The sequence below is a fragment of the Kogia breviceps genome, chromosome 2, assembly GCF_026419965.1.
Source record: "Kogia breviceps isolate mKogBre1 chromosome 2, mKogBre1 haplotype 1, whole genome shotgun sequence".
Taxonomy (NCBI): domain Eukaryota; kingdom Metazoa; phylum Chordata; class Mammalia; order Artiodactyla; family Physeteridae; genus Kogia; species Kogia breviceps.
Window position 1 is genome coordinate 25,999,962 of NC_081311.1, and position 24,901 is coordinate 26,024,862.

At 37.4% G+C, this 24,901-nt stretch overlaps 1 protein-coding gene across 11 annotated transcripts in view; it reads left to right on the top strand.

The window, feature by feature from the left end:
* NT5C2 (5'-nucleotidase, cytosolic II) overlaps window positions 1–24,901 on the top strand; it is a 151,488-nt gene that overhangs the window by 62,188 nt on the left and 64,399 nt on the right. For 8 of the 11 annotated variants that reach the window (XM_067024760.1, XM_067024769.1, XM_059054111.2 and 5 more), the window contains exon 2: window positions 12,600–12,724. The exons of the other annotated variants lie outside the window; for them this stretch is intronic. In XM_067024760.1, the coding sequence (XP_066880861.1) occupies window positions 12,624–12,724 (101 nt within the window). In that variant the 5' untranslated portion in view covers window positions 12,600–12,623. The remainder of the gene's footprint in view (window positions 1–12,599; window positions 12,725–24,901) is intronic. 11 annotated transcript variants of the gene reach the window in all.

Genomic DNA, 24,901 nt, shown 5'->3' on the forward strand with positions numbered 1-24,901 from the left:
TGAGAGGTGCCTGATGGTACTGGCTAGGATAGAACCTCCAGTACAATTTTGAGTAGAAGTGGTGAGACTGTACATCTCTTTTTTCCTGATTTTAGGGGGGAAACCTTCAGTCTTTCAGCTTTTTAGTATGATGTTACCTGTAGGTTTTTGGTAGATGCACTTTATCATACTAAGGAAGTTACCTTTATAACTAGTTTGCTGAGAGTTTTTATCAGGAAAGCATGTCGAATTTTGTCTACTTTTTCTATATCTATTGAGATGATCATACAGTTTTTCTTTTCCTTTTTTTTTTTTTTTTTTAAGTCGGCTAATACGTTGACTGATTTTAGCATGTTAAATCATCTCTTCATTCCTGGGATTGACTCCACTTGGTTGTATTATTCTTTTAAAATATTGTTGGATTTGATTTTTATTTCTGTGTGATCAGTAATAATTTCCCTGCTTTCATCTGATTCTAGTTATTTGCATCTTATCTCTGTTTCCTAGTCATTCTAGCTAAGGTTTTGTCAATTTTGTTGGTCATTTCAAAGAATGAACGTTTGGTTTCATTGATTCTGTGTTTATTTATTCTCTGTTTTATTTATTTCTTCCCTAATTGTTATTATTACCTTCCTTCTGCTGGGCTTGGGCTTAGTTTGTTCATCTTTTTTTTTGCCATTCTAGTTCCTTCAGGTATAAAGTTAGGTTATTGATTTGAGATGTTTGTTCTTTTTTAATGAAGGCATTTACAGCTGTAAATTTTCCTCTGAGTACATACAGCCTTCCCTGTATCTCATAAGTTTTTGGTGTTTTGTGTTTTTGTTTTCTTTTGTCTCAACTATTTTCTAGTTTTCCTTGTGATTTCTTCTTTGACCCTGTTCGTTGTTTAAGAGTGTGTTGATTAACTTACACATATTTGTGAATTTTGTAGTATTCCTTATATTATTGACTCTAGCTTTATTCTATTACGATAGAAGAAGATACTTTGTATGATTTCAATTTTTTAAACATGTATTTATTTGATAAATTTATTTAATTTATTTATTTTTGGCTGCATTGGGTCTTCATTGCTGTGTGCGGGCTTTCTCTAGCTGCGGAGAGCAGGGGCTACTCTTCGTTGCAGTGCGCAGGCTTCTCATTGCGGTGGCTTCTCTTGTTGTGCAGCATGGGCTCTATGTGCGCAGGCTTCAGTAGTCGTGGCACGTGGGCTCAGTAGTTGTGGCTCATGGGCTTAGTTGCTCCATGGCATGTGGGATCTTCCCAGACCAGGGCTCGAACCTATGTCCCCTGCATTGGCAGGTGGATTCTTTTTTTTTTAAATTTTTTTTTTTTTGCGGTACGCGGGCCTCTCACTGTTGTGGCCTCTCCCGTTGCGGAGCACAGGCTCCGGACGCGCAGGCCCAGCGGCCACGGCTCACAGGCCCAGCCGCTCCGCGGCACGTGGGATCCTCCCGGACCAGGGCACGAACCCGCGTCCCCTGCATCGGCAGGCGGACCCTCAACCACCGCGCCACCAGGGAAGCCCCGGCAGGTGGATTCTTAACCACTGTGCCACCAGGGAAGTCCCTAAACATTTATTAAGACTTATTTTATGGTTGAACATATGGTCTATCCTGGATAATGTTCCATGTGCACTTGAGAAGAATATATATTCTGTTGTTGGGTGGAGTGGTCTATATGTCTCCTCAGTCTAGTTAGTTTATACTTGTTCAAGCCCTCTATATCATTATCAGTTTTAGTTTTAAATGTTCTATCTATTGTTGGACGTGAGGTATTGAAGGCCCCAACTATTTCCCACTATAGTTGGGAATACTTTCCAACTATTTCCCCCTTCAATTTTGTCAGTGTTTGCTTCATGTATTTTGAGGCTCTTTTGTTGGGTGCATTTATGTTTGTAATTACTATATTTTCTCAGCAAATTGACCCTTTTGTTAGTATATAATGCATCTCTTTGTCTTTTGTAACAGTTTTTTTTTGTGGTTTTTTTTTTATTTAAAAGTCTATTTTGTGGGATTTCCCTGGTGGCACAGTCATTAAGAATCCGCCTGCCAATGCAGGGGACATGGGTTTCAGTCCTGGTCTGGGAGGATCCCACATGCTGTGGAGCAACTAAGCCCATGTGCCACGGCTACTGAGCCTGCACTCTAGAGCCTGCAAGCCACAACTACTGAGTCTGTGTGCCACAACTACGGAAGCCCGCACACCTAGAACCCGTGCTCTGCAACAAGAGAAGCCACGACAAGGAGAAGCCTGTGCACCTCAACAAAGAGTAGCCCCTGCTCGCTGCAACTACAGAAAGCCCGCGGGCAGCAAAGAAGACCCAACACAGCCAAAAAGAAAGAAAGAAAGAAAGAAATTTATTTTTTTTAAAAAAGTCTGATTTGCATGATAGTAGTATAGCCACTCCAGTTCTGTTTGCTTACTATTTGCATAGAATGTCTTTTCCTATCCTTCCACTTAAAACCTATTTGTGTCTTTGGATATAAAGTGAGTCTCTTGTAGACAGCATATAGGTGGATCATGTCTTTTTAATCCTTTCTGTGAAACTTTGCCTTCAAAGTAATTATTAATAAGGAAGGGCTTATTTTTTTTAAAAATTTATTATTATTATTTTTTTTGTGGTACGCGGGCCTCTCACTGCTGTGGCCTCTCCCGTTGCAGAGCACAGGCTCCGGACGCGCAGGGCGGCCATGGCTCACAGGCCCAGCCGCTCCACGGCATGTGGGATCCTCCCGGACCGGGGCACAAGCCCGTGTCCCCTGCATTGGCAGGCAGACTGTCAACCACTGCGCCACCAGGGAAGCCCGGAAGGACTTATTTTTGCCATTTTGCTATTTGTTTTCTGAATAACTTAAACCCCTTTTGTTCCTCATTTCCTCCATTATTGCTGCCTTTTGTGTTTAGTTGATGTTTTTAGTGAACTGTTTTGATTCCCTTCTCACAAATTTTATTTTTAATTAAAAAAAAATTTGGGGGGGGGGCTGTGTTGGGTCTTTGTTGCTGTGCAGGGGCTTTCTCTAGTTGTGGCGAGAGGGGGCCATTCTTCATTGTGTGGCTTCTCGTTGTGGAGCACAGGCTCCAGGAGCACGGGCTTCAGTAGTTGTGGTGTGCGGGCTCAGTAGTTGTGGCTCGTGGGTTCTAGAGCACAGGCTCAGTAGTTGTGGCGCATGGGCTAAGTTTTTCCTCGGCATGTGGGATCTTCCTGGACCAGGGTTTGAGCCCGTGTCCCCTGCATTGAAAGGTGGATTCTTAAACACTGCGCACCAGGGAAAGTCCTCACAAATTTTAATAATGTTGTATTTTCATTTTGAGTCTGTTCAAAATAATTTCTAATTTCTCCTTTGATTTCTTCTTTGATCCTTGGGTTATATAGAAGTGTGTTCATTTATTTGCAGATATTTGGGGATTTTCCAGGTATCTTTCTGTATTTATTGCTAATTTAATTTCATTGTGGCCAGTAAAATACTTTGTAAGACTTGATTCTTTTTCAATTTCAATTTATTGAGACTTGTTTTATGGCCCAGAACATGATATATTTTTGTAAATGTTCCATGTGCACTTGAAAAGAATGTGTATTCTGTGGTTGTTGGGTGGACTGTTTTATGAATGTCAGTTAGGTCAAGTTGGATGATAATGTTGGTCAAGTCTTTTCTATCCGTAATGGACATCCTGTCCACTTGTTCTATCAGTTATTGAAATATTACTGAAATCTCCAGCTATAATTGTGGTTTTGTCACTTCCTCCTTGCAGTTCTACAAGTTTTTGCTTCATGTATTTTGAAGCTCTGTTATTAGATGTACGTAAGCATTTATGATTATTATGTCTTCTTGATAAATTGATCTGTTTATCATTAAGAGATGGGCTTTTTTTTTTATTAGAGTATAGTTGCTTTTCAATGTTGTGTTGGTTTCTGATGTATAGCAAAGTGATTGTTTTATATATAGATAAGTATATATATTTTTTCTTTTTTATCTTTTCCATTATGGTTTATTATGGGATATTGAATATAGTTCCCTGTGCTATACAGTAGGACCTTGTTGTTTACCTATTTTATATACAGTAGTTTATATCTTCTAATCCCAAACTTCTAATTTATCCTGCCCCCATCCCCTTTCCGGTAACCTCAAGCTTGTTTTCTATGTCTGTGAGTCTGTTTCTATTTGTAAATAAGTTCATTTGTATCATATTTTAGATTCCACATATTAGTGATATCATATGGTGTTTGTCTTTCTCTTTCTGACTTACTTCATTTAGTATGATAATCTCCAGGTCCATCCATGTTGCTGCACATGGCATTATTTCATATTTTTATGGCTAGTATCCTATTGTATATATATATGCAACATTTTCTTTTATCTAGTCATCTGTCATTGGACATTTACATTTCTTCCTTGTCTTGGCTGTTGTAAATAGTGCTGCTATGAACATTGAGGTGTATGTATCTTTTTGAATTACAGTTTTCTCTGGATATATGCCCAGGAGTGGGATTGCTGGATCGTATGGCAACTCTATTTTTAGTCTTCTGTTTTTTTTTTTTAAAGCTCAGGATGGAGGACAGACTTTATTTATTTACTTGCTTACTTATGTGAACCATTTAATTTATTTTTTGGCCACACCATGTGACATGCATGATCCTAGCTCCCTGACCAGGGATTGAACCCACGCCCTTGTCATTGAAAGTGTGGAGTCCCAACCACTGGACCACCAGGGAATTGCCTTTTTTGTGTGTTGTTGGTTTTTTAAAATATAAATTTATTTATTTATTTTTGGCTGTATTGGGTCTTTGTTGCTGCACGCAGGCTTTCTGTTGTTGCAGCGAGTGGGGGCTACTCTTCATTGCAGTGCGCAGGCTTCTCACTGCGGTGGCTTGTCTTTGTTGTAGAGTACGGGCTCTAGGTGCGTGGGCTTCAGTAGTTGTGGCACTTGGGCTCAGTAGTGTGGCTTACGGACTCTAGAGCACAGGCTCAGTACTTGTGGCGCATGGGATCAGTTGATCCATGGCATGTGAGATCTTCCCAGACTAGGGCTTGAATCTGTGTCCCTGCATTGGCAGGCAGATTCTTAACCACTGTGCCACCAGGGAAGTCCTAGATTTCGTTTTTCTAAGGAGCCTCCATACTGTTTTCCATACTGGTCGCACCAGTTTACATTCCCACCAACAGTGTAGGAGGGTTCCCTTTTTTCCACACCCTCTCCAGCATTTGTTATTTGTAGAATTCTAAATGATGGCCATTCTGACCGGTGTGAGGTGATACCTCATTGTAGTTTTGATTTGCATTTTTCTAATAATTAGTGATGTTGAGCATTTTTTAATGTGCCTATCGACCATCTATGTTTTCTTTGAAGAAATGTCTATTTAGGTCTTCCACCTATTTTTTGATTGGGTTATTTTTGTTGTTGTTGTTATTGAGTTGTATGAGTTGTATATACTTTGGAAATTAAGGCTTTGTTGGTCACATCATTTGCAAGTATTTTCTCCCAGTCTGTAGGTTGTCTTTTCATTTTGTTTATGATTTCCTTTGATGTTCAAAAGCTTACAAGTTTGATTGGGTCCCACTTGTTTATTTTTGCTTTTATTTTTATTGCCTTCGAGACTGACCTAAGAAAACATGGGTACAATTTATGTCAGAGAATGTTTTGCTTATGTTCTCTTTTGGAAGTTAGGTGGTGTATGTCTTATTATGGTGTATGTCCTACAGCTTTTTTTTTTTTTTTTTTTTTTTTTTGATTGGGGTAGATATTTAAAAGAAGGTAATTTTAAAAATACGGTTCAGTAAAATTCTACCACCTTGCTATTTTTTTGTTTGCTTTGTTGTTTCCTGTTTCTCTTTTTATCTCATATTTTGGGTTGATTATTTTTTGTTCCCATTTTATCTCTTTTGTTGCCTTATTAGCTATAACTGTTACTGTGGTGATTGCTTTAGGGTGTATAGTATGTATCTTTACCTTATCACAGTCTGCTTTCAAATGGTATACTACTTCATGTGTACTATAGGAGTCTTAAAATAGTATACTTCTGTTCTCTTCTTACCCACCTTTGGGTTATTACTGTCACATATTTTAGTTCTGTATATGTTATAAACCTAACAATATATTACTGTTACTTTTGCTTCAAACAGTTATCTTTTAGAAAGGCTTAATAGTAGGGAAAAATCTTTTATTGTTACCCATTCCTTTGTGTAGATTGATTTCCATCTGGTATTGTTTTCCTCTTACCTGAAGGACTTCCTTTAAAATTTCTTTTAGAGTCTGCTGGTGATTAATTCTTTCAGCTTTCGTACATCTCAAGAAGTCTTTATTTCTGAAAGATGTTTTTGTCAGGGAAAGAATTCTAGATTGACACATATTTTCTTTCAGTTCTTTAAAGGTGTTTCTCCACTTTTCTCTGGCTTCACTGCTTCAGATGAGGAATTTCTTTTTTTCTTGTTTATATGATGTCTTCTTTCTCTAGCTGTTTCTTTTTTTTTTTTTTTTTTTAATTTTTGTGTGGCGGGCCTCACTGTTGTGGCCTCTCCCTTGCGGAGCACAGGCTCCGGACGCGCAGGCTCAGCGGCCATGGCTCACGGGCCCAGCCGCTCCGCGGCATGTGGGATCTTCCCAGACCGGGGCACGAACCCGTGTCCCCTGCATCGGCAGGCGGATTCTCAACCACTGCGCCACCAGGGAAGCCCACTAGCTGTTTCTTTAATATTTTCTCTTTATCACTCCTTTCAAGTAATTTGATTTTGATGTGCCTTGGCGTAGTTTTCTTGTTCTGTGTGCTTGGGGTTTGCTGAGTTTTCTTGGACGTGTATATTTATAATTTTCATTGTTTGGAAATTTTCCCCCACTATCTTTAAATAATTTTTCTGTCTTCTCCCTTTCTCTTTTCTTTTGTGGACTCCAATTATGCATATATTCGAAATCAGAATACACTTGAAACTGTTGCACAGGTCACTGATCTGTTTTAATTTGGATAGTTTCAATTGCTATGTCTTCAAGTTACTAATGTTTTCTTTAAAGTCTAATCTGTCATTAATCTATTCAGTGTATTTCTCATCTCAGATTGTATTGTCACTTCTAGATGTTTGAGTTGGGTCTTTTAAAAAGATTTTTCATGCCTGTACTTAACATTTTCAGTCTTCTAGTTTTTTGAACATATGAAATACATTCAATTATCAATTATATATTTAATGATATATTATTTGAATTACATATTATATATTGAATTTTGTCCAATTATAATAACTTAGTGTCTTTGAGTATTCTATCATCTGTGTCATTTGTGGGTTTGCTTCAGTTGATTTTTTTTAAAGATGTATTCATTTATTATTTATTTTATTTATTTTTGGCTGTGTCAGGTCTTAGTTGAGGCACAAGGGATCTTCATTGAGACATGCGGGATCTTCCATTGAGCTGTGCGGGCTCCTCGTTGTGATGCACAGGCTTCTTGAGTTGTGGCACGCAGTCTCCAGGGCACGTGGGCTCTGTAGTTTGTGGCACGTGGGCTGTAGTTGAGGCGCGCCAGCTCAGTAGTTGTGGCACATGGGCTTAGTTGCCCCACGGCATGTGGGGTTTTAATTCCCTGACCAGGGATCAAAACCGTGTCCCCTGGGCTTCCCTGGTGGCGCAGTGATTGAGAGTCCGCCTGCTGATGCAGGGGACACGGGTTCGTACCCCGGTCCGGGAGAATCCCACGTGCCACAGAGCGGCTGGCCCCATGAGCCATGGCCGCTGGGCCTGTGTGTCCGGAGCCTGTGCTCTGCAACAGGAGAGGCCACAGCAGTGAGAGGCCTGCGTACCACACACACAAAAAAACCAAAACCAAAACCGTGTCCCACATTGTAGGATGGATTCTTTACCACTGAACCACCCGGGAAGTCCCTGCTTCAGCTGATTTTTCTCATTATGTATCATAGTTTCCTTTTCCTTTGAATGCTGCTAATTTTTTTTTTTACTTCCTAGGTATTTTATTCTTTTTGTTGCAGTGGTAAATGGGAGTGTTTCCTTAATTTCTCTTTCAGATTTTTCATCATTAGTGTATAGGAATGCAAGAGATTTCTGTGCATCCTGCAACTTTACCAAATTCATTGATTAACTCTAGTAGTTTTCTGGTGGCATCTTTAGGATTGTCTATGTGTAATATGTCATCTGCAAACAGTGACAGTTTTGATTCTTCTTTTCTAGTTTATATTCCTTTTATTTCTTTTTCTTTGATTGCCGTGGCTAGGACTTCCAAAACTATGTTGAATAATAGTGGTGAGAGTGGACATCCTTGTCTTGTTTCTGATCTTAGAGGAAATGCTTTCAGTTTTTCACCACGGAGAATGATGTTTGCTGTGGGTTTGTTGTATATGGCCTTTATTATGTTGAGGTAGGTTCCCTCTATGCCCACTTTCTGGAGAGTTTTTATCATAAATGGGTGTTGAATTTTGTCAGAAGCTTTTTCTGCACCTATTGAGATGATCATACGGTTTTTATTCTTCAGTTTGTTAATATGGTGTATCACATTGATTGATTTGCGTATATTGAAGAATCCTTGCATCCCTGGGATAAATCCCACTTGATCATGGTGTATGATCCTTTTAATGTGTTGTTGGATGCTGTTTGCTGGTATTTTGTTGAGGATTTTTGCATCTATATTCATCAGTGATATTGGTGTGTAATTTTCTTTTTTTGTAGTGTCTTTGTCTGGTTCTGGTATCAGGGTGATGGTGGCCTCATAGAATGAGTTTTAGAGTGTTCCTTCCTCTGCAATTTTTGGAAGAGTTTGAGAGGGATGGGTGTTAGCACTTCTCTAAGTGTTTGATAGAATTCACCTGTGAAGTGATCTGGTCCTGGACTTTTGTTTGTTGGAAGATTTTTAATCACAATTTCAATTTCATTACTTGTGATTGGTCTGTTCATATTTTCTGTTTCTTCCTGGTTCAGTCTTGGAAGGTTATACCTTTCTAAGAATTTGTCCATTTCTTCCAGGTTGTCCATTTTATTGGCATAGAGTTGCTTGTAGTAGTCTCTTAGGATGCTTTGTGTTTCTTAGGTGTCTGTTGTAACTTCTCCTTTTTCATTTCTAATTCTATTGATTTGAGTCCTCTCCCTCTTTTTCTTGATGAGTCTGGCTAATGGTTTATCAATTTTGTTTATCTTCTCAAGGAACCAGCTTTCAGTTTTATTGATCTTTGCTATTGTTTTCTTTGTTTCTGTTTCATTTATTTCTGTTCTGATCTTTATGATTTCTTTCCTTCTACTAACTTTGGGTTTTGTTTGTTCTTCTTTCTCTAGTTCCTTTAGGTGTAAGGTTAGATTGTTTGAGATGTTTGTTGTTTCTTAAGGTAGGCTTGTATAGCTATAAACTTCCCTCTTAAAACTGCTTTTGCTGCATCCCATAGGTTTTGGATCATCATGTTTTCATTGTCATTTGTCTCTAGGTATTTTCTGATTTCCTCTTTGATTTCTTCAGGGAACTCTTGGTTATTTAGTAACGTATTGTTTAGCCTCCATGTGTTTGTGTTTTTTACGTTTTTTTTTTCCCTTTAATTGATTTCTAATCTCATAGCGTTGTGGTCAGAAAAGTGCTTGATATGATTTCAATTTTCTTAAATTTACTGAGGCTTGATTTGTGACCCAAGATGTGATATATCCTGGAGAATGTTCCATGCTCACTTGAGAAGAAAGTGTAATCTGCTGTTTTTGGATGGAATGTCCTATAAATATCAATTCAATCTATCTGGTCTATTGTGTCATTTAAAGCTTGCATTTCCTTATGAATTTTGTGTTTGGATGATCTGTCCATTGGTGTAGATGAGGTGTTAAAGTCCTCCAGTATTATTGTGTTACTGGCAATTTCCTAACTGCTAAAAGCTGTTAGCAGTTGCCTTATGTATTGAGGTGTTCCTGTGTTGGGTGCATATATATTTATAATTGTTATATCTTCTTCTTGGATTGATCCCTTGATCATTATGTAGTGTCCTTCCTTGTCTCTTGTAACATTATTTTAAAGTCTATTTTATCTGATATGAGTATTGCTACTATAGCTTTCTTTTGATTTCCACTTGCATGGTATATCTTTTTCCATCCCCTCACTTTCAGTCTGTATGTGTCCCTAGGTCTGAAGTGGGTCTCCTGTAGACAGTATATGTATGGGTCTTGTTTTTGTATCCATTTAGCGAGCCTGTATCTTTTGGTTGGAGCATTTAATCCATTCACATTTAAGGTAATTATCGATATGTATGTTCCTGTTAACATTTTCTTAATTGTTTTGGGTTTGTTTTTGTAGGTCCTTTTCTTCTCTTGTGTTTCCTACTTACAGAGGTTCCTTTAGCATTTGTTGTAGAGCTGGTTTGGTGGTGCTGAATTCTTTAGCTTTTGCTTGTCTGTAAAGCTTTTGATTTCTCCATTGAATCTGAATGAGATCATGCCGGGTAGAGTCATCTTGGTTGTAGCTTCTTCCCTTTCATGACTCTAAATATGTCATGCCACTCCTTTCTGGCTTGTAGAGTTTCTGCTGAGAAGTCAGCTGTTAACCTTATGGGAGTTCCCTTTTACGTTATTTGTGGTTTTCCGCTGCTTTCAATAATTTTTCTTTGTCTTTAATTTTTTCCAATTTGGTCTCCAGGCGTGCGGGCTCCACTAGTTGTGGCATGCGAGCTCAGTAGTTGTGGCTTGTGGGCTCAGTAGTTGTGGCTAGCGGGCTCTAGAGCGCAGGCTCAATAGTTGTGGCACATGGGCTTAGTTGCTTCATGGCATGTGGGATCTTCCCAGACCAGGGCTCTAACCTGTGTCCCCTGCAGTGGCAGGCAGATTCTCAATCACTGCGCCACCAGGGAAGTCCCTTTTTTAAAAAAATTTTATTTATGGCCGTGTTTGGTGTTCGTTCCTGTGCATGGGCTTTCCCTAGTTGCGTCAAGTGGGGGCTACTCTTCATTGTGCTGTGCCAGTTTCTCATTGTGGTGGCTTCTCTTGTTGTGGACCACGGCCCCCCGGCGTGTGGGCTTCAGTAGTCGTGACGCACGGGCTCAGTAGTTGTGGCTTGCGGGCTCTTGACTGAAGGCTCAGTAGTTGTGACACACGAGCTTAGTTGGTCCGCAGCATGTGGGATCTTCCCAGACCAGGGATTGAACCCACTTCCCCTGTATTGACAGGCGGATTCTTAACCACTGCGCCACCAGGGAATCCCTCAACTTTTTTTTTTTTTTTTTTTTTTTTTTTTGCGGTATGCGGGCCTCTCACTGCTGTGGCCTCTCCCGCTGCGGAGCACAGGCTCTGGGCGTGCAGTCTCAGCAGCCATGGCTCACGGGCCTAGCAGCTCCACGGCATGTGGGATCTTCCTAGACCGAGCACGAACCCGTGTCCCCTGCATCGGCAGGTGGACTCTCAACCACTGCGCCACCAGGGAATCCCCCTCCTTAACTTTTTAAAAATAAAAAGAGATAGACTTTTGTGAATACTATTAGACATTCTTTGAAAGTTGGAGTTCACTTAAGGCCTTAACAGTAAATAAACAAAATTTATTTCCTATACTTTACTATATGGACTATAACTGCAGTAGAGCTCAAGTTAAAGTTTTTCTTTAATGGCATGACTATTCTGATTTCTCTTAATTCGTCATAGAATACAAATTTCATTTCTGAGTCTTATTTAAACTTATGTAAGATATAGTCCTGGTCCTTCCCTCAACCTCCACTCCTCCCCCCACCGAAAACCATTGACGTTCTATTGTAATTCTCTACTTTTCAAAATTTCACCCTTTTTTGGTCCACAAAATAGTGTGGATTTACTACATGAACATACTAAATGCCATTGACTTACTTTAAAATGGTTAGTTTTCTTATGTGAATTTCACCTCAATAAATTATTATTTTAAAAAGCTACAAAGATGGCTTACTTTAAAATTGACATAATGTCATAAACAATGTTAGCATTTTCAAAATTGGAAATAAGTTAGAATGCAGATGTTTTCACAAACATTGGTATTTTAATAAAATGTTAATAAACTTCTTAACTCTAAAAGGTTATTTTTCATCCTTATTTAAAGCTGCAGATGAAAACTGCAAAAATAGAAGTGAAACCTGAAACAGTGCCTATAGTAAAAATACAGTAAAGACACTTACCTGCTCACCTTGTTTTAGATGTTTATTCTAATGAGATGAAATGTTTTAGTTTATTTCTTCTTAGTTCAGTCTGTAATACTAGCTACAAAAAAATTTAAAGCATAATATAATTAGAAGTCAAATAGTCATACATATTTGTACTACCATTGATTGAGTTTAGTAAGTTTATCAGAATTAAAAAGTTGCTTACTTTACATATTTTGAATGTACATTAACTGAAAATTATATATTTTCACATGTCTGTGGTCTCAGCCCCTTTTCTAGAATCTAGGATTAAAGTAATTTATTACTGGCAATCATGCTTAATTATTTGCAAGTGTTATATATGATCTTTCTGGATAGAAATTACTATATGAAATTATTTTCCTAAATTTACATAAAGTATTAAATTTTTCAGCATATTTCCATATTCTATATATTTAAATAGTTATATCAGACAATTTGCAAGCTAAAGTTTTACTAATTAAAAGAAAATCTGATATCAATATACAGATGCTAATGTTAATCTAAATTACTGATTTTCTTTTCTAGAATTGAGCATACCAATAAAATAAAATGACAACTTCCTGGAGTGATCGGTTACAAAATGCAGCAGATATGCCTGCTAACATGGATAAACATGCCCTGAAAAAGTATCGACGAGAAGCTTATCATCGGCAAGTATTTTGTCTATTTAATTCTCAAAACAGCTCTATAAAGTGGGCATATAATATCTTCATTTTACAGATGATGAAATTAACGTGCAGAGTGGTTAGGCAATTTACCCTAGATCACATAGCTCGTTCATGGTTCAAACCCAGTCCAAAGTCCAGAATTTTATTGCCAGAATTTTACAACCACACTGCTGTGCTTTTCAAAACAAATTCTTACTGCTTCTTATATCTACTAATAAAAGTCTTTAAGAGCAGAAAGTCTTCAGCTGCTAGAAAATTGTGCCTTAGTTATTAATAATGCAGTTTGTTTTTTTCTGTTTTTTTTTAAATGAGATATTTTTATCACAATGTCAAAGATACAAAAGGTTAGGTATTAATATAGATATGGGGAAACAGGCACTTTCTTTTCTTTTTGAATTCCATTTTTTATACAGCAGGTTCTTATTAGTTATCCATTTTATACATATTAGTGTGTATATGTCAATCCCAATCTCCCAATTCATCACACACACACACACCCACTTTCCCCCCTTGATGTCCATACATTTGTTCTCTACATCTGTGTCTCAATTTCTGCCCTGCAAACCGCTTCATCTGTACCATTTTTCTAGGTTCCACATATATGCGTTAATATACAATATTTGTTTTTCTCTTTTTGACTTAATTCACTGTGTATGACAGACTCTAGATACATCCACATCTCTACAAATGACACAATTTCGTTCCTTTTTATGGCTGAGTAATATTTCATTGTGTATATATATATGTACCACATCTTCTTTATCCATTTGTCTTTTGATGGGCATTTAGGTTGCTTCCACGTCCTTGCTGTTGTAAATAGTGCTGCAGTGAACATTGGGGTGTATGTGTCTTTTGGGATTATGGTTTTCTCTGGGTATATGCCCAGTAGTGGGATTGCTGGGTCATATGTTAATTCTATTTTTAGTTTTTTAAGGAACCTCCATAATGTTCTCCATAGTGGCTGTATCAATTTACATTCCCACCAGCAGTGCAAGAGGGTTCCCTTTTCTCCACACCCTCTCTAGCATTTGTTGTTTGTAGATTTTCTGATAATGCCTATTCTAACCGGTGTGAGGTGATACCTCATTGTAGTTTTGATTTGCATTTCTCTAATAATTAGTGATGGTGAGTAGCTTTTCATGTGCTTTTTGACCAACTGTATGTCTTCTTTGGAAAATGTCTATTTAGGTCTTCTGCACATTTTTGGATTGGGTTGTTTGTTTTTTTAATATTGAGCTGCATGAGCTGTTTATATATTTTAGAGATTAATCTTTTGTCTGTTGATTCATTTGCAAATATTTTCTCCCATTCTGAGGGTTGTCTTTTTGTCTTGTTTATAGTTTCCTTTGTTGTGCAAAAGCTTTTAAGTTTCATTAGGTCCCATTTGTTTATTTTTGTTTTTATTTTCATTACTCTAGGAGGTGGATCAAAAAAGATCTTATTGTGATTTATGTCAAAGAGTGTTCTTCCTTTGTTTTCCTCTAAGAGTTTTATAGTGTCTGGTCTTATACTTAGGTCTCTAATCCATTTTGAGTTTATTTTTGAGTATGGTGTTAGGGAGTGTTCTAATTTCATTCTTTAACATGTAGCTGTCCAGTTCTCCCAGCACCACTTATTGAAGAGACTGTCTTTTCTCCATTGTATATCCTTGCCTCCTTTGTCATAGATTAGTTGACCATAGGTGCGTGGGTTTATCTCTGGGCTTTCTATCCTGTTCTATTGATCTATATTTCTGTTTTTGTGCCAGGACCATATTGTCTTGATTACTGTGGCTTTGTAGTGTAGTCGGAAGTCAGGGAGTCTGATTCCTCCAGCTCCATTTTTTTCCCTCAAGACAGCTTTGGCTATTTGGGGTCTTTTGTGTATCCATACAAATTTTAAGATTTTTTGTTATAGTTCTGTAAAAAATGCCATTGGTAATTTGATAGGGATTGCATTGAATCTGTCGATTGCTTTGGGTAGTATAGTCATTTTCACATTATTGATTCTTCCAATCCAAGAACATGGTATATCTCTTCATCTGTTTGTATCATCTTTAATTTCTTTCATCAGTGTCTTATAGTTTTCTGCATACAGGTCTTTTGTCTCCCTAGGTAGGTTTATTCCTAGGTATTTTATTCTTTTTGTTGCATTGGTAAATGGGAGTGTTTCCTTAATTTCTCTTCAGATTTTTCATCATTAGTGTATAGGAATGCAAGAGATTTCTGTGCATTAATTTTATATCCTGCAACTTCACCAAATTCATTGATTAACTGTAGTGGTTTTCTGGTGGCATCTTTAGGATTGTCTATGTATAATATGTCATCTGCAAACAGTGACAGTTTTGATTCTTCTTTTCCAGTTTGTATTCCTTTTATTTCTTTGATTGCTGTGGCTAGGACTTCCAAAATTATGTTGAATAATAGTGGCGAGATTGGACATCCTTGTCTTGTTTCTGATCTTAGAGGAAATGCTTTCAGTTTTTCACCACGGAGAATGATGTTTGCTGTGGGTTTGTTGTATATGGCCTTTATTATGTTGAGGTAGGTTCCCTCTATGCCCACTTTCTGGAGAGTTTTTATCATAAATGGGTGTTGAATTTTGTCAGAAGCTTTTTCTGCACCTATTGAGATGATCATACGGTTTTTATTCTTCAGTTTGTTAATATGGTGTATCACATTGATTGATTTGCGTATATTGAAGAATCCTTGCATCCCTGGGATAAATCCCACTTGATCATGGTGTATGATCCTTTTAATGTGTTGTTGGATGCTGTTTGCTGCTATTTTGTTGAGGATTTTTGCATCTGTATTCATCAGTGATATTGGTGTGTAATTTTCTTTTTTTGTAGTGTCTTTGTCTGGTTCTGGTATCAGGGTGATGGTGGCCTCATAGAATGAGTTTTGGAGTGTTCCTTCCTCTGCAATTTTTGGAAGAGTTTGAGAGGGATGGGTGTTAGCACTTCTCTAAGTGTTTGATAGACTTCACCTGTGAAGTGATCTGGTCCTGGACTTTTGTTTGTTGGAAGATTTTTAATCAATTTCAATTTCATTACTTGTGATTGGTCTGTTCATATTTTCTGTTTCTTCCTGGTTCAGTCTTGGAAGGTTATACCTTTCTAAGAATTTGTCCATTTCTTCCAGGTTGTCCATTTTATTGGCATAGAGTTGCTTGTAGTAGTCTCTTAGGATGCTTTGTGTTTCTTAGGTGTCTGTTGTAACTTCTCCTTTTTCATTTCTAATTCTATTGATTTGAGTCCTCTCCCTCTTTTTCTTGATGAGTCTGGCTAATGGTTTATCAATTTTGTTTATCTTCTCAAGGAACCAGCTTTCAGTTTTATTGATCTTTGCTATTGTTTTCTTTGTTTCTGTTTCATTTATTTCTGTTCTGATCTTTATGATTTCTTTCCTTCTACTAACTTTGGGTTTTGTTTGTTCTTCTTTCTCTAGTTCCTTTAGGTGTAAGGTTAGATTGTTTGAGATGTTTGTTGTTTCTTAAGGTAGGCTTGTATAGCTATAAACTTCCCTCTTAAAACTGCTTTTGCTGCATCCCATAGGTTTTGGATCATCATGTTTTCATTGTCATTTGTCTCTAGGTATTTTCTGATTTCCTCTTTGATTTCTTCAGGGAACTCTTGGTTATTTAGTAACGTATTGTTTAGCCTCCATGTGTTTGTGTTTTTTACGTTTTTTTTCCCCTTTAATTGATTTCTAATCTCATAGCGTTGTGGTCAGAAAAGTGCTTGATATGATTTCAATTTTCTTAAATTTACTGAGGCTTGATTTGTGACCCAAGATGTGATATATCCTGGAGAATGTTCCATGCTCACTTGAGAAGAAAGTGTAATCTGCTGTTTTTGGATGGAATGTCCTATAAATATCAATTCAATCTATCTGGTCTATTGTGTCATTTAAAGCTTGCATTTCCTTATGAATTTTGTGTTTGGATGATCTGTCCATTGGTGTAGATGAGGTGTTAAAGTCCTCCAGTATTATTGTGTTACTGGCAATTTCCTAACTGCTAAAAGCTGTTAGCAGTTGCCTTATGTATTGAGGTGTTCCTGTGTTGGGTGCATATATATTTATAATTGTTATATCTTCTTCTTGGATTGATCCCTTGATCATTATGTAGTGTCCTTCCTTGTCTCTTGTAACATTATTTTAAAGTCTATTTTATCTGATATGAGTATTGCTACTATAGCTTTCTTTTGATTTCCACTTGCATGGTATATCTTTTTCCATCCCCTCACTTTCAGTCTGTATGTGTCCCTAGGTCTGAAGTGGGTCTCCTGTAGACAGTATATGTATGGGTCTTGTTTTTGTATCCATTTAGCGAGCCTGTATCTTTTGGTTGGAGCATTTAATCCATTCACATTTAAGGTAATTATCGATATGTATGTTCCTGTTAACATTTTCTTAATTGTTTTGGGTTTGTTTTTGTAGGTCCTTTTCTTCTCTTGTGTTTCCTACTTACAGAGGTTCCTTTAGCATTTGTTGTAGAGCTGGTTTGGTGGTGCTGAATTCTTTAGCTTTTGCTTGTCTGTAAAGCTTTTGATTTCTCCATTGAATCTGAATGAGATCATGCTGGGTAGAGTCATCTTGGTTGTAGCTTCTTCCCTTTCATGACTCTAAATATGTCATGCCACTCCTTTCTGGCTTGTAGAGTTTCTGCTGAGAAGTCAGCTGTTAACCTTATGGGAGTTCCCTTGTATGTTATTTGTGGTTTTTCCCTTGCTGCTTTCAATAATTTGTCTTTGTCTTTAATTTTTTCCAATTTGATTACTCTGTGTCTCGGCATGTTTCTCCTTGGGTTATCCTGTATGGGACTCTCTTCACTTCCTGGACTTTGGCTATTTCCTTTTTTCATGTTAGGGAAGTTTTCAACTATAATCTTTTCAAATGTTTTCTCCGGTCCTTTCTCTCTCTCTTCTCCCCCTGGGACCCCTATAATGCAATTGTTGTTGCATTTAATGTTGTCCCAGGGGTTTCTTAGGCTGTTCATTTCTTTTCATCCATTTTTCTTTATTCTGTTCCGCAGCAGTGAATTCCACCATTCTGTCTTGTAAGTCACTTATCCGTTCTTCTGCCTCAGTTATTCTGCTGTTGATTCCTTCTAGTGTATTTTTCATTTCAGTTATTGTATTTTTCATTTCTGTTTTTTCTTTAATTCTTCTAGGTCTTTGTTAAACATTTCTTGTATCTTCTCGATCTTTGCCTCCATTCTTTATCCGAGGTCCTGGTTCATCTTCACTATCATTATTCTGAATTCTTTTTCTGGAAGGTTGCCTATCTCCACTTCATTTTGTTGCTTTTCTTGGGTTTTATCTTGTTCCTTCATCTGGTATGTAGCCCTCTGCCTTTTCATCTTGTCTTTCTTTCTGTGAATGTGGTGTTTGTTCCACAGGCTGAAGCATTGTAGTTTTTCTTGCTTCTGCTGTCTGCCCTCTCAATAATGCAGTTTTTAATTGCTATTTGCCAAAAACTGATTATAGTTTTAAAATAGTTTTAGAATTGTGCCTACTGATTACGGTATTAGATTGAATGTGGATAATTCTTGGTATTAGTGTTTTCTTATATTGATTTAATACTTTAATATTTTCTCTAAATCATTTTTCCTTTAAAAGTTTAAAAAGTAAATATTTTCAATTCATTTGCCAGTTTTAATAGATTCAGTTAAATGGCTGCTTCTAAATCTTAATGGCTACCTGAATCTTAAGTGGCTGAGGTACTTGGAAGTAGATACTGCAATTAGGAATCATTTGGTTTTCAACAGAAATTAGAAGTTTATACTTGTAAGAGAGAAAGATCTGGGCCCTAGTAGAACTGTCTCTGCTTCTGTCCTGGGAAAGCCAGGAAAAGTGGAAATGCTGGTGTACTGGTAGTGCAAAAATGTTGCATAGGAACTCCAGGAAGTCTGCAACAACTCATAATTACTCATCTGTTCTGGGATGGTTAAACTAGTTTATACAGTAAGTTCTTGTAAGCAGACAAAAAAATAATTCCGATTCCATTCTTCTCTGTGTAGGAAAGCTAGGTCAGACTTAGGTAACATTTTAGTGTTTCAATAAGCATTAATATTTTGAAGAAAATAGTTACTTGATATTGAATATTTTGAAAGTTAATTATTGTATCAATAGTTGGTTTTTAAAGTAGGTTGGTGATACTTCCCTGATGGTAGGTCACTAGGTAGCATTTTTTCCAATTCATTAATGAAAAAATTCTTTAAGAAAAAAGTTAACGTAAGAACAAACGTTGTAAATACTACTTGTACTAAAGAATAAAATTTTAGAAACTTAAATCAAGAGAGAGTTCAAGGTGAAAAATTAAAAACTGACTTCCAAAAGCAAAAAGGGTTGTATTCAAATCATTTAACTTAGATATACACAAACTTTTATCACTTTTAGGTGAAAAACACACCTGCCTGCCAGCTGGTGTCACATTCTTAGAAGGATGCAAAGGATGAATCCTGAACCTCACAAAATGTGCTAATTTTTGTACTCTGAGTTTAAAACATGGGTACTGCCTTTTCCAAATTCCAAATCTTTTATTCTCCTTTTTCTGTTTGCTTGTTATGTTCATTGGGAACACCCATTACTTCTACATTCTTGGTTCGGTTTGGTCAGAGGAGTTTTATGTTCTCTTACCATCCAGTATTTGTTGAACAACAACTTCATGCAGTATAAACTGTCCGTCCTTGTCAGTTTCATTTAATGCATATTTATATTTCACATAGTCCTGAGCTCAGTATGACCTAAATTAAGCACAGGAGCTGACAAGAAATCTCTGTCTTGGCAAGGTGGAATCTCCAGTCCATCCCACTGTAGGCAGTACCCATTTACCTTGTTTTAGGCCCCCATAAGTTTTCTATTTTGATCACTTAGTGGTACAAATCTACCAGAAAGAAAAATAAGCCATATTTAGTAGTATACTTCAAGGAACCAAAACATATATATTAAATATTTGTACATAATTTTAATAATCAAGATCAAAAAGAAATGTACACAAGTGATCTACTTTAAAAATTTAAATGTCTAGGGCTTCCCTGGTGGCGCAGTGGTTGAGAATCCGCCTGCCGATGCAGGGGACACGGGTTCGTGCCCTGGTCCGGGAAGATCCCACATGCCGCGGAGCAACTAAGCCCGTGAGCCATGGCCGCTAGGCCTGCGCGTCCGGAGCCTGTGCTCCGCAACGGGAGAGGCCACAACAGTGAGAGGCCCGCATACCGGAAAAAAAAAAAAAAAAAAAAAAAAATTTAAATGTCTAGGAATCAGATACATTGTATATTTATGGTACATTGGACCTAGGAACATAGTGAAGATAACAAAATATAAGTTTATAATGCTGTCTCTGAAATTTGTTCTAAGCAATAGAAAAGAAGTAAACAATTGGAGTCAGAGTTGGAAGAGCTGGGTTCAGGTTTTGTTGTGATCCTGGGGAGACCAGTTAGCCTCTCTGGGTGGTGGTTTCTTAGCTATAACATGATGAGATTAAAGAGGAAGATCTTTAAGGCTTCTTCTAGCTTTAAAAATTCTATTCTCGGGCTTCCCTGGTGGCACAGTGGTTGAAAGTCCGCCTGCCAATGCAGGGGACGTGGGTTTGTGCCCCAGTCTGGGAAGATCCCACGTGCCGCGGAGCGGCTGGGCCCGTGAGCCATGGCCGCTGAGCCTGCATGTCTGGAGCCTGTGGTCCGCAACGGGGAGAGGCCACAACAGTGAGAGGCCTGCGTACTGCAAAAAAAAAAAGAAAAAAAAATTCTATGCTCAATAAATGTTTGTTGCTTTGAACTTAATAATTGCTAATTAATAATTGCTTACTTGGGAGCTTATGATACACACTGCATATAGGAGTCTTTAGTTAACTGATCCACAAGTGAAAACAAGCTGAGCATTTACTGAATAAACTCCCAGTCACTGGCCCAGTAGGTTGTGATTTCACCTTCGTGGCAGTTCTCTGCTGAATGTGTTTATATGAAGGAAACAAAGTATTCCATAACAAATTGATTTAACTCTATTAAGCAGAAACATCTGCTGACTATGTAGCATTTCTAGATTTTAGGCTGCTGTTTTTTCTTAAACCCTGAAAGAGTAAAAACATTTCAGGTTCCCATTAAAATATGAAGACTCGGAATCAGTCAGTGGGTACCAATGATCCTCTGCAGTGTGTGAGACGTGTAGCTAGATGTGCATCAGAATTAAAGTGTAAAACAGAGTGTTTATGTGTATATGTATAAATAAAACACATAACATATGCATTTGGAAGAGATAAAATATAGAGGTGTTTTATACTGTTCAATTATTTGCTCAGTCTTTATATTCATGAAGTATACATTTGGTTGTGATGTAACGTATTTATCAGTGGAAACAAGGGCTAGAATTATGCAATGAAGAGAGATCATCTAGGAAACATCAAGTGTCCTAATTGTATTTAATATTTCACAGCCTGAGAGCACTTCTGACTCATTTAGAATGATACTTCCTGGAAGATTCTGGACAGGCCCTGTACCCTACATTCTTCATATAGTAGAGTGCAATCTGAAATAATAGAAAGAATAGAAAAAGCATCTTGAAGGGTTTGAATTCTTAAGTCATTTAAGACTCCCCCTCTTTTTTTCCTACTTTTTCCCCTATTTTCCCCCTATTTTTTACTAAAATAGAATTTTGATAAAGTACACATACCATAAAATTTGCCATCTTAACTGTTTTTAAGTATACAGTTCAGTGGTATTAAATACATTCACATTGTTATGTAGTTATCACCACTGTCCATCCCCACAGCTCTTTTCATTTTGTATAATTGAAACCTTACACCTACTGAGCAATAACTTTCCACTCTCCCCTCACCCCAGTCCTTGGCAACTAATCACCATTATCTTTCTGTCTTGATGATTTTGGCCACCCTAAGTACCTCATATAAATGGACTCATACAGTATCGGACTTCTTGTGACTGGCTTGTTTCACTTAGCATGATGTCTTCAAGGTTCATCCATGATGTAGCATATTGCAGAATTTCCTTTTAATATAAAAAATTAGGTTCTTGAACTCTTGCAAGTATTTGCTTTTGTTAATTAAAATTTTTAAATAGAAAGCAGTTAAATGAATTTTTTTTTAGTTTTCTAGTTAAGTCAATTTGTAGAATGTTCTATTTCAGGGCTTTTTACTAAAGACATTTATTGGGGTTGGTAATTTATCATTGGTTAAATTAGGCAGGCTGTGATGATCATTTATCATAACTGTACATTGTATGTGATGCTTTAGAATTCCCTTTTAGAAGAAGCTAAATATTTTAATTAAGTAAAGAAATATCTAACTTCTAGCTTTTTTTCTTACTTAATTTTGGTCTAAGTTTCAGTATGGAAATAATGGTCATGTGTCACTATTAAGAAACTGGCCTTCAGAATGTATGACTTGTTCTTCCATTTCCTTATTATGGTTGTTGAGTCTTCTAGGCTGGAGCTAATCATCAGGCCAAACCCTTCTTTGGAATATGTTTTGGTGTATGGTCAGAGACAGGCTGAGCTGCTCATATGTTACTGTCGTTTGAAGGAGGCAGGTTAGACACTTACCTCTTAAATAGTATCCTGTTTAAAATCTGATAGTGATGAGTACAGATCATAGTTTGTATCTGCCATATCCAGGAATGGAACAATTAGAATTTTCATCTGCTCTCCCTGTTGACAGTGTCCAGGATGCTGAAGTCAGGTATTTGGTTTTATCCTTTTAAAGTTTCGATGATTACAGTACGAAAGAATTTTTGTAAGTGAATTTGCTCTTTCTTTATGAACACAGCTTATGAATTTATCAGTGGTTTTTATCATGTTGAACTGAAATTTGGTAAGTAATTGGGCTTGTGAATTTTGGGTTATCCAGTCTTTTGCTTTATTTTTTTTTATTTTTTAAAATTAATTTTTATTGGAGTATAGTTGCTTTACAATGTTGTGTTAGTTTCTACTGTACAGCAACAAAGTGCATCAGCTATATGTATATGTATATCGCCTCTTTTTCGGATTTCCTTCCCATTTAGGTCACCACAGAGTTCCCTGTGCTATACAGTAGGTTCTCATTAGTTATCTATTTTATACATAGTAGTGTATACATGTCAATCCCAATCTCCCACCCTCTCTTGCCTTATTTTGAAAGACACTGCAGTTCCTTTGTCTTTAAAGTTCTTTATATATTTATCTGAAATTATTTTTTTATTGAAATTCTGGCCTTCATACCAGTATTTATTTAAATCTGTTGAATAATAATTCTCCAATCAATATAAGTTTATTGGGCTTCCCTGGTGGCGCAGTGGTTGAGAGTCTGCCTGCCGATGCAGGGGACACGGGTTCGTGTCCCCGTCTGGGAGGATCCCACATGCCACGGAGCGGCTGGGCCCGTGAACCATGGCCGCTGAGCCTGCGCGTTCGGAGCCTGTGCTCCGCAACAGGAGAGGCCACAGCAGTGAGAGGCCCGCGTACCACCCCACACCCCAAAAGTTTATTATATGTGTTTAAGTAATAAAAAGGAATTTGCATACATATATAAAATTATTTTTTAGTACCTATAGCTTGGCACACTAGTAGAAGTAGAAATGTTTATGATTTTTTTTAACCTCAAATTAAAAGTAGGTATCAGGTTTTATGCAAAGACTATAGGTTGATTAATTTTAATTTTTTTGTCAACCACTTATGGATATCACATAATGTCATTCAGCTTTTTAGTTGTGTCATCAATCAAGCCGAATTAATCTGCCATTTCAGTATGGTTTCAAATATTCAAATGGATAAATTGTTAACATTTCAGTAGCCATATTATAAATTGAAAATCACATGGAAATATAGGTCCTCAGGAATGCCAAGGAGCCATCCTTAAATAATGTACGTACGTCTTGTCAGAGTAAGAAGAGTGAGGGGCTTCCCTGGTGGTGCAGTGGTTAAGAATCCACCTGCCAGTGCAGGGGAAACGGGTTCGAGCCTTGGTCCAGGAAGATCCCACAGGCTGCAGAGCAGCTGAGCCCATGTGCCACAGCTGCTGAGCCTGTGCTCTAGAGCCCGCGTGCCACAACTACTGAAGCCCAAGTGCCGAGAGCCCATGCTCTGCAACAAGAGAAGCCACGGTAATGAGAAGCCCCCACACCACAGCAAGAGTAGACCCCGCTTGCCACAACTAGAGAAAGCCCGTGCGCAGCAACGAAGACCAAACGCAGCCAAAAATAAATAAATTAATTAAATAAATTTTTAAAAAAAGAATGCTTAAAAAAAAAGAAGAGTGAGATAGAGTATCAGAACTGTACTAAATATTTTTGTTAGTATATCATTCTAATGCTTTGCTTAGAGTTACATATTCCTAAGGAATGACAAATGGGGATTCAGGAATTGGTAAGATTTTACATTTTTATTTATTTTGACCCAAAACATTTGATCGATGGAATACTCTTCAGCAATAAAAACGAATTAACTATTGATACACACAACTTTCATACAGCTCAAGTAAACTATGCTGAGTTAATAAAGCAAATCTCAAAAGGTTACTTACTGTATGATTCCATGTCTATAGCATTCCTGAAATGACAAAATTATGGAGATTGGGAAAAGAGTAGTGGTTGCCAGGGGTTAGGGATTGGCTTGGGTGGTGGGAGGTGGGTGTAGCTATAAAAAGTTGTACAAGGAATCCTTGTGATGGAACTGTTTTGTATCTTCACTCGAGTGGTGATTACATGAGTCTACACACACACAGATGAGTGCATGTAAAACGGGTGAAATCTGGTTGGTGGATTGTGTCAATGTCAGTTTCCTGGTTGTGATATTGTGATATTGTACTATGTTTATGCAAGATGTTCCCACTGGGGGGAAACTGGGCAAAGAGTGTAGGGAATCTCTCTGTACTATTTCTTAACTACTGCATATGAATCTACAATTATCTCAACATAAAAAGTTGAATTTAAAAAATTCTCTCAGTGACATACCTTTTCTTACATCATAGGTATTGTCTGTTCCAGATACAAGTACGCTTTATAATGAGCAGTGATACTACTTTATGGAATACAACTTCTCTAAACTTTATTGTTCAAAAGAAGATACTGGATCCTAAAACATGCTCAATTTGTTTCTCTGCCACCATTCCCTCTATGCTTCTTCCCAAAGCTGTATACCTAAGAGTAAAATAAAACAGGAAGTAGTGGTGGTGGTGGCATCAAGGA